General features: G+C 45.0%; 1 protein-coding gene across 2 annotated transcripts in view; it reads left to right on the top strand.

Annotated features, from left to right (window-relative positions):
- Positions 1–10240, top strand: part of DHRS7B (dehydrogenase/reductase 7B) — a 13525-nt gene extending 3285 nt beyond the window's left edge. For both annotated transcript variants that reach the window (XM_054211134.1, XM_054211135.1), the window contains exons 2-7: positions 3174–3349; positions 4987–5102; positions 5808–6018; positions 6701–6793; positions 8260–8412; positions 8764–10240. In XM_054211134.1, the coding sequence (XP_054067109.1) occupies positions 3174–3349; positions 4987–5102; positions 5808–6018; positions 6701–6793; positions 8260–8412; positions 8764–8969 (955 nt within the window). In that variant the 3' untranslated portion in view covers positions 8970–10240. The remainder of the gene's footprint in view (positions 1–3173; positions 3350–4986; positions 5103–5807; positions 6019–6700; positions 6794–8259; positions 8413–8763) is intronic.

Below are 10240 nucleotides of genomic sequence, written 5' to 3'. Positions count from 1 at the left end.
TAGCTTGAGCTGATTTCCATGTTCTCTTGTTCCACTGATGCTTATTTTATCAATGATTTTCTTCAGCATGTTCAATATGACAAGCTAAAGTAAGGGCTCAAGGGTTTATGGTATAAGCTAGTCTATGAAATCAAAGGAAAACTTGTTGCTGTAGGTCTGAAGTGCTACAGGAATTCTTTCTTCTTTTCAAAATGATTTAGTTCAACAAGGTTTTCCTCTTTCTCAGCCCTGACTGAACTGAGATTTTCTTCATCAGGGGCTCTCTTTAAGGGGCCATTTGAGTACCTTCCTTGGAAGAAAGTACTGCAACTGTATGCCCTAATAAAAAAGGATCTCCATCTCTGATCGGCTAGTCCCTCTCTCTCATGCTCCCCTCCTTCATCCAGTCTTTCCCTTCCCCATCCCATATTTCCCCTCCCCATATATCAGACGGGGTTACCTGTTGATTCATACTAGCCTGGGAGCCGCAAAAGTGGGTTGTTGCTGCTGGCTGGCTTCAGGGCTTGCTGTAGCCTTACAGCAGGGACTGCGTAATTTGCCCAGTTCCTGTATATAATGGGGGGGTAGAGAAAGAAAAACAATAAAAGGCTAGGAAAGATTTTTCAAATGAAAAAAGGATTAAAGGCAAATCTTCTTTGTTTAGAAAGTAGATGAATACGTGATATAATTAAGGAATAAGTTAAGCAGGGATAACTAGTTCATACTGATGAGCAATGGATGCTACGTGACCAAAACACGGTTAGCTTTCAGTTGGTTGGCTTGGGGGCTCTTTTCTACCAGCCCCCATAGCAGAGAGTTCCATCCTTGCAAAGTCAACCTTTATTTTTGACAAAGAATGTGAAAGAACTGTGCTGTAATCAAACAAGGGACTCCCTCCCATCTCCTAGGGTGGTTTAGTTAGAAAAGGTGTCAGAAAAGCCCCCTTTTCCCAGTTACCTTTTTATCTGCTTTATGCTGTCATCTGCATTTTACTGAAATCAGAAGCAAAGCTGGTCAGGGCCAGATTTTTAAAATGCCTCAGCTTCAACATGGGCTCAAAAGGAAGTGCCACTCCACCTGTCAGCTCCCACTTTGGAAATAACGAAAGGTCCTAAATGGGAGCCGAAGATTTTTGATTCCAAAATGTCCTGTCCTGTAAGCCACGCTGGTCAATGTCAGCACAGCACCTGTTGTCCCTGCCCACAGCTTGTCTTCTGAATCTCAAGAGACTCTTGAGAGCAAAATAAATAAATAAATGGGACAATATAGAGAGGGCGGCTGCTTCAGATGACTAGCTGAACATGAACAAGTAAGGAGAACCTCCTGTGTATCCAGCCTAAAGAAGGCCAGCGTCCCAGAAATTATTTCAGGGGTGATATAAACTCTTTTCGTGCATTAAATCAACTCCACCAGTCCTCCGCTGTAAATCAGTACAAAATACACGCTCTTTCAAAGAGGTGGAAGAATAAGCTGCTGGTCTGAGCAGCTGAGTGCTGTTCTCGTGCACTGCTTTGCACGGAATGAGTTTAATCCTCCTTTTGGGTTTCTGATTTCCCACTTTGGGCATACTCCCTACACCCGGGGGAGCTTGTTGCCTGGATGTCTTGCTGCATTATACACAGTATATTACACAATGAAATACTTTGTAGATACTTGAGTTAGCTCAGGAATGAAAAGTTCCATAGTACCTTGAGAAGAGCTGTGTATTAATTTGATGGTTTTATTTTTAGACCTTGTCAAGCTTATTTAGAGCTAGCTCAGCTATCTTTATGTGTTTTTTTATTGTGTTCTAGTTATACCTCCAGAAATACTTATTTTATACAGTTCACTACTGGTTCAGCAAGCTAGTCTGTCACTGACCAGCTACTTGAGGAATTCTGTCCAAGCCACTAATGGAAATCTGGAAGAGCCTGACATTTTCCATATTAGCTCTGTTCCATGGCACGTAGAGCCCCTGTCATCCCCTCAGCTCCGTACACGCTCAGTCCTACTTAATGACACTGAATTCTGGCTTAGCATTATTAGTTACCTCTTGTTTTCTGCTTCTCATGCTGTCCTTTTGTTTGAAGTACTGTGTGATTTGCATGCCCAGACCTTTCCGATATCTTCCTGGTAAAAACCTATCTTGCAGGTCAAACTGCAAGAATTCAAACTCTGTCTGCACAACAGGGAAGATATACTACTATTTGGTTTTGACTTTCTGTGCAACCCAAAAGTTGTATTGATTCCAGGAAGGGGTTGTAACTGACTTTACTGTGACATCAAGCATAAAAGCTTGGGGGTATATACAGTGGGAAAATTAGTGACCTTTTTCACAGCAGAAGTATCACTTACTCTTTGGCCACGTAGTAAGCTGTAACATAAACTACTCCCTTGAGGGCAATGGCTTAGCAAGGAGATTTAGGCTCCGCATTGGTATCAGAATCCAATTCCAGGGCAAGCTAAGATACCTTTAGCTTGGGTTTCGTTCACAGGTTTAATTTCAGTTTATAAGAACACAGGTTCATGTTGTTAAACTGCAGAATTAACATTGGCATAAAAGTAAAGAGCATGAATGTAGGCTTCAGCCTGCTAGGTTGGACATGTGGTTCATTTAAATTAGATAACTTGTCTCTACTAACAGGTGGTGAAAGACACTGGAGATGGAAGCACAGATTTCAGTGCATTAAGCAAATAATGCGCTCAGAGAAAAAAACCCTACTCTGAGCCTCCAGAAGATAGACTGGCTTATATCCATCTGGGATAATATACAGTAACTGGTCTCTGGCATGTAGATACTGCGGTACTGGCTGTTCTAGAGAAATCTAAGAGGTTTTATTACAATCAGAAGAATGCAGAGACATATCCCAGCCCTGAGGAGCTTTCACTCTAAATACGCTTTGTACAAGAGAGTGAATCTAGAGCAAAATGTGGGAACAGCATCTCTGAACCCAAGTTTGTCACATGACAGCTGACAAGATCCACTACTAAGTGTCTGGCTGGGATGTCCAGATTGGCATTTCAATGCTTAAAATTGGGTACCAATGTGATATTTTGAAAGTCTAAATGAAGGGATGAGTGAATCTGTTGAAGATGGGATTGGTTTATTGGTGGTCTAAGGCTCGGTTAAGAAAAAGGATTTCCCTAGTTTTCAAGCCCCTGCTAATCTTTCTTGATGGTGAAATCGTCTGTTTCCTTTCATCCTGTGGCTCTAGGAAAACTGTTCAGAAAGGAAAATTCATGGATTTCACAAGCACAGTCATCATCCCGCTGCTTTTTGGCAGCTTGGGGATCTTTGCCGTTTTTAGGCTACTGCAGTGGATGCGGATGCGAGCTTACCTCCAGGAAGCGGTGGTCGTAATCACAGGGGCTACCTCTGGCTTGGGAAAAGGTAGGTACCGAAAGAAGGGCCCCAAAGGCAGGACAAGGAGAGGGTTGTGAAAGGGGCACCTATTGGAATAAAGCACCAATGAGCAAAAAGTTCCTGTTGCTCTGAATTTTGAGAGACATAGCTTGCACAACCCTACTATAGCCAGCACAAATTTTGATGCAAGAAAATCTCAAAATTTGTTGAGGAAAATTTTAATCATGCTGTATAAAATGGAGTTCATCAAAACAAGGAACAAGTATGCTGTTCTTGTGCTGTCAGGGGTCTTTTCTCTAGATCCTGAAAAAGCCAAGAAGTCAAATTATTTCTCTAAAACTTCCCAGAACTGGTGCTCTGCATTCGTGTTTGTTGTATTTCCAGATATCCTGCCATACTTTCCACTCTTCCTCCCTGCCCCTCATCCCCAAATTAAGGTACCTTTTCTCTTTTGGTACAAATTCATCCATTCTAAATTCAAGCTCGTGGCAACATTAACACCAGTGAGTATTTTTTCCTAAATAAAAACAGAGGGTTTTTTTTCCAAATAAAGGGTATTCTTTGTGTGAGTTGATACGTTCTCTAATTCTGCTTTCTATAATTGCTTTAAAAGCTTCTTGAAGAGAAGACAAGGTGCTCTCTGCTATCAAGGCCTTTCATTAGGATGAGTACATTCATAAAATAAATAGAGCTTAAATTGATGCCGTCTTTGCATGTGAGTTTGTCATTGAGGATAGTGCTGTTCAATAACTGAATGGCCAAAGGAGGTGAAATGGTCCTCGCTGCCTCTCACAACCAAAGAGCTGGGAGAGGTAAAAAAATTTGTATTCCACATCAAGAAGAGACAGAACTAGTATCTCAGGAGGGACCTTCCAGCTGTCACAGGCTGCAGATAAAGCGCTGTGTGTTGTTGGGTTTAGATTTCCAGCACTGTAGAGTGAAGTTTCCTCCCTTATTTATTGACGCATTGGCAAGATCTTACGCTATTCCCCTCACTCCCAGTTATTAACATACTAGACCACCTCTAATGACTGTGTGTTCTTAAACACTCTTTGTTATCATCCACTGTTATCTCTTGCACAAATAAGCAATTTGTCTCACTGGATCACAGAGGGGTAGGGTAAAAGAACATGCAATTGCCTCCGTAGCTGGTAGCACTGAAAGGAGGACAAGACCATGGCATCCCTTCTTCAGCCTGATGAAGAGCATCACCTTGATGAAGCCATTAGCTCCAAGGCTTCCAAAACCTTTAGAGGTGTTCACTAAAACCGAAATCCCTAAGATTAGGCCCTGCTGCATTAGATGACACACAAGGTAACAGCAGTCCCTCTTAAGAAGGGCATATAGTCAAAAATTAAGAGGCACATGGAAATTCGACCAGCTGATAGGGGAGGATGCGTAGACAGCACAATAACTGCATAACCAGCACAGTAACCGTGAGCACACCAGCTGCCTCACCACTGTCACGTCTGTCAAAGTCACAGCAAAGTGGCATCTTGCTATGACTTCACTGTAAATCAGCCTATCACTCAGGAGTAATAAAGCCACCTTAGACCCTTATCAGCTAAAAAACGTTTTAGCCTATCACCAGGTACGATGTGGATCTGCTGTTTGTCTCCCTCATTCAAATATCTACTTTTCTCTCTTCCTTGCTTCCTCCAAAGAATGTGCGAAAGCCTTCCATGCAGCTGGCTCCAAGCTGGTGCTCTGTGGCAGAGACAGCGAGAAACTCAAAGACCTGATGCAGGAGCTTTCTACCATGACCAATCACCGAAAGAACGTAAGTGTGGAAGAAAGAGAGGCTTGTTGTCTCGTGTGGCTGGGATTTCTGTTAGTGTTATTACAGAAGTTACGGAATTGCTTGTGGGTTGAGCAACAGGAAAAACGCAATTCTGCGGTTAGGGATACATATTGCTATTGTAGGAGTATGTGAAGCTGACATGTCATATCTTGTAAAAACCCTACAAAAATAAGCCAGCTGAAAGAGTCCTTGCCTTGTAATAGAAGTGGAAGCATAGGAGAGTGCAGAGTGCCCACACCCCCTTGCATCTGGATGTCATATACTGAATCCGGAAAAGTGACTTTCCTTGAGTTGTCTTTTATTTTTGATGTCTAATTCTTCTGGCAGTGGCTAAAAAAGGTATTGCTGGCTTCTGAAGAAGACACACTGGTTAAGTTTTTTACTATTTCAGATGCATCTTCTTTAACAGGACAATAGCAAACTTTAGTACTTGAGGAAGACCTCACCTGCCCCTTTCCTAGGCTTTGGTGTAAGGAACAGGTTACAGGAGCAGAGAAAGATGACAGCACAACTTGCTTCTTTCACGTGTTCCTACCAAATGGAACTGCTGCACCCTAGTTGCACAAGGTTTGGATGGCCCTGCTTCTGCACTTCCAGAGCTGGGAAATCCCATCGTAAGCGTGAACATGCAGCACATACAGCACAGCCTGAACTGGTCTTTTGCCAACTTTTGTTTATTCACAGACACACAAACCTCACACTGTGGTATTTGACCTCTCGGACACTAAAACTGTCCTAAATGCTGCTGAAGAGATCCTGAAGTACTTGGGTCACGTGGACATACTGATCAACAATGCAGGCATCAGTTTCCGAGGCACAATTGTGGACACAGGACTGGATGTGGATAAGAAAGTGATGGAAACAAATTACTTTGGTCCCATAGCCCTCACCAAAGGTACCCATGAGCCGCATTACAGGGGGGCAGTGGATTTGGCTGATACCTTTTGCAGGCCAACACAACTAAGCACAGCTTCACTTCCGTTTGTAATTGTATTTGGTACAGCACAGTATAAGAGGGGAGGAAAGTTTTGTTTTATGGGCAGGCTTAAAGTTGGTGCTTGGGTGTGACTGCACGGGAAGTACCTAATTAGAGATACAACCTTTTTTAAAACAACTCCCGACTCTAGTCTGGCAGGAACTTACATAGAACGATATGGTTAACCTGTCTGCTCCGATAAAACCCTAGAGAACACAGTATGGGTTTAGGTGAAGCTGTAGCTTTCCTAGGAAGCTTTGGTTACACAGGAAGTTCAGCCTGGAGTGTGTCAGCTGCAGGAATTGGAAAGAGTGCTGGTGGCAGAAAAGAGCAAGTCCTGCTGACCTGCCCGTGGGAGATCACAGCGACAGCAGCCTTTGCGCAGCCTCGCTGGCACAAGGAGTCTCCCGATAGGTGAACGTCCCAGCCAGACTCGAGCTTCAGTTAGAGGCATCCTAAGCGCTATCCCTTGCACAGCCCCTACACTGAATGAGGATCCTGCAATTCACTTAGGCATCTTTGAATGCTCTGAAAGCATTGATTCTTGACAGCAGTAATGGCAGGACTGTTATTCTGAATGGGTCTTTTCTGTCTTTTCTAGCACTTCTCCCCTCCATGATCAAGAGGAGACAAGGCCACATTGTGGCCATCAGCAGCGTTCAAGGCAAAATAAGCATTCCTTTCAGATCTGCATGTAAGTACCTCCACAGAAGATGGGGAAGACATATTTGGGGCAGCATACTGAATGAATACTTGGCTACTGCTTCCACATTTAGCTCTCTGTAGAGCTGGCTGCATGCAGGGAAGGCAGAGCTGTGCATCATTCTTAATGTGGTCACAAATCACCCACAGCTGTTGAGGAAGGCACTCTCAAATACAAAATCTTAGCCCTGTCCTAAAGTTGTTAAGGGATGGGGAAGGAGAATATGTTTTCAGTGTCTTGAAAACAGTTTGATATTCCTGTCTTAACACTTGAGAGTTCCTATAAACTTTCTGATTAATTCCATAATTTTATTGCATTTTATCCTTGCTGTTTGCCTGGTTAATCTCCTATACGAAAGTAGGGACTTTTTGTTTTAATAAGTTGTGAAGTGCCATATTACAACCAATGCCAAAAATAAAAGCCTAAACAGTTACCTTGATCCAGCAAACTCTTCATGCTAAATCAGTTAAGACAAGAAATAATATTGGTGAGATTACTGGAGAAAGCCTTATAAAAGATGGAGGAACTAGGAGGAGACTGTTTGGCATACAAGCATCTGTAGATCACTGAAAATAAACATAAAAATGGGAAAGTACAGTGAGGATGGCAGAAGAGTGGTAGGGCATGATGTAGAGTGAAGGAGAGCCTGGAATGTCTGGGCCATCTGGTCTCGCAGATGATGGGGGTACGATTGCACCGAGAAGCGTGTTCTGAAGAGCTTCCAGGCTGCTCGCAGTGCCCAGAGCTGCACGGCCCCGGCAGCACGGAGCTCAGCTCAGCCTAGGTCCTCAGACTGGGTGTGCAGCCTGCCCCAAGCTCTGTGCTGCCGGTGTCAGCCCTGCAGCCGTGCTGAGGTGATGGCAGTCACGGTGGTAGTGACCAAGCATACATGGAAAGGGAGTGAGCAAAAGGAGTCACTCGGCCGTTTAAGAGGGGGAAATCCTGCCCTAGGCCACACTTCTCTGTTCCTGTCTGCTTGTGTGATCAGGTTTGGACTTGTGTGCAGCCAAGCCCTGAACCTGCTCGGCAAGTCCGTAGGGCTCAGCGCGGGTAGGCCAGCAGAGCACTTGGTCTGCCCTCCTCTGCTGGCACCACATTCCCCCAGCCCGTCCTATCAAATGCTTCCCAAGCCAGGCTTCGTGTCTCCTTTATCCTGAGTGGGAGGCAGCTCGGGTTCACTCCGTGGTGCTTTAGCATGGCTGTGATATTAAGCTCAGGATCCTAGCCAGTTTCCAACTTGAGTATTTACATTTTGCCTTCCTAAATTGCCTCTCACTCCCACTACCTGTTGCTGCCATTCACTAAAAAAAAAAACAAAACACCAAACCTAGAAGCTGGAAAACAGCTGCTGCGTTCTTACTGAGAAGTGGCTGCATTGCAGTGAAAAACCCATTCAGGGGAGTCAATCTTCCTTCAGCTTCTTCTCTGTAGTGCATAGTCCTTTTCCTGTTTTTCAGATGCTGCCTCTAAGCATGCTACCCAGGCCTTCTTTGATTGTCTACGAGCAGAGGTAGAGCAGTATGACATTGATGTGACGGTTGTAAGCCCTGGATACATTCAGACAAACCTCTCTCTCAATGCTGTAACAGCAGATGGATCTCGCTATGGAGGTGAGATTTTCTGCCCTATATCTAAAGCATCTCCACCTCACTGAGTTACTCCAAAGTGCACTTGCAACATATGGCCTCTGGTGGGGACACAGGTTAGCCCTGAAGTATCAAAAGACAACTTTGGATGCAGGGTAGGAACAGTAACCCCCAAAATTTAGCCTTCCTAGACAGCAATTACTGACTTCTAGCCTGACCATGAATTATATCTGCCTGTGCTCCCGTACACAACTGGTGTAAAAACCAAAACCATACAAGCTGCGACATACAGTTAGAACAGAGCATTCCTAGGAAAGGTACTTAAACGTGGGCTTACCTGCTGGCGCTGGTGCTTACTCAGCTTTCCTTTGGCAGTTATGGACAAGAACACCGCCGAAGGACAGACAGCCGCAGAGGTCGCTCAGGTGGTTCTCAATGCAGTGGGACAGAAGAAGAAGGAAGTGCTTGTAGCTGGCCTAACGCCCTCCCTGGCTGTCTACCTGCGAAACATCTTCCCCAGGCTCTTCTTCACCTTAATGGCAGCTAGAGCAAAAAAGGAGAGAAAAGCAAAGGACTCTTAGAGCTCAGCTAAGAGCAGTAACTGCAGGGAGAGGCTGACCCCCTGCAGTTTGGCTGGGACATCAGTGGAGGTGCTCCTGCAGGAAAAACCTTTCTCAAAATGCTGCAATTTACCATTGCATGGAGAGTGGGAAGCGGTTTCCCCCACATGAGGGCAGGCCCGCTTGGTGGAAGACAGCAACTAAACCTCACCTGAAGAAGGGTGCTTGGACAAAGGGGGAGAGCTGAGGCTGCAGGGGAGGGTAACTCAAGGGAAGACCCTTCGGAGCAGGGGAGGCCCATGTGCTGGAAGACAGCACCTTACCTCACTCCAGGCATGCTCAGCTTTACTGCCCTGCTACAAATACAGCCCACCTGGTTTGCCTTCACACGAACAGATCTCAGCTTTCCCCACCCCACGGCCCCCCTGAAATGCAGTCCTTGGCTAGGAGCTTTCGTGATCAGTGTCTCCTTCCCGCTCCTTCCAACCTGATCCAGAACATGTTGCTTGAAATGGGAAGCTTCACAGAGCCTCTGCTTGTTAACATGCAAATCAGATGTCAAGCTAAAGTCAAGTCCAGTGCCACTTTTAAAGTAACTGATGTAAAAATGTAGGTTTTATTTGGCAATTATTTTACCTGAATCATGCCTTACTGATGTACGGGGACATTTAACTCTGGACTACCTGACAGTACAGTATTAACCCCAGACAAGTGAATGCAAGGAAGCACTGAGCAGATGGAATGCAGCACAGCAAGGTATGCTCTTGGGTGTAAATCCTGTGCAGCTGATAGTGGCACACCTGGTCCACCTGCAGGCCTAGAGCACAGTGTATGTGCAATTCTGTAGATGCCAGGCAAGCGGGGGAGAATCTGTGCACGCTGGGTGGACAGTATAGGAGATAGCCCCTTAGTTCTCATCTGTTTTAAAGTAATCACAGATGCTAATTAGGATCACAGCCAGCGGGGGAATGATACCTGCCTGGTATCACAGGTTTCAGGGAGTCTGACAGCCTGAGGGAATGCCGTGTTCCATTCTTTACCCCTTCTCCTCATGTTGTGAGGGACACAGCGCCACTACGGAAAAGGAGTGGCTGCACAGAGATCGTTCAATAAGGACAGAAATAATCTTTTTTTAACTTGTAATTGAAAGAAAGCCTACTAATAGGAACCAAGCTCCAGAGCCCTGCTGCCGCCTCCATGCACTTATCAGCATTTTCCATGTGTACTGCCTTGTATGTCCTGCCTGTGAGTGCACATCTGATGACAAATAAATTACATTGCTATGAAATTAA

Source organism: Rissa tridactyla, chromosome 8, assembly GCF_028500815.1.
Source record: "Rissa tridactyla isolate bRisTri1 chromosome 8, bRisTri1.patW.cur.20221130, whole genome shotgun sequence".
Classification (NCBI taxonomy): domain Eukaryota; kingdom Metazoa; phylum Chordata; class Aves; order Charadriiformes; family Laridae; genus Rissa; species Rissa tridactyla.
The sequence above is the reverse complement of the archived record's forward strand: the minus strand, read 5'-3'. Positions and strand labels throughout refer to the sequence as shown.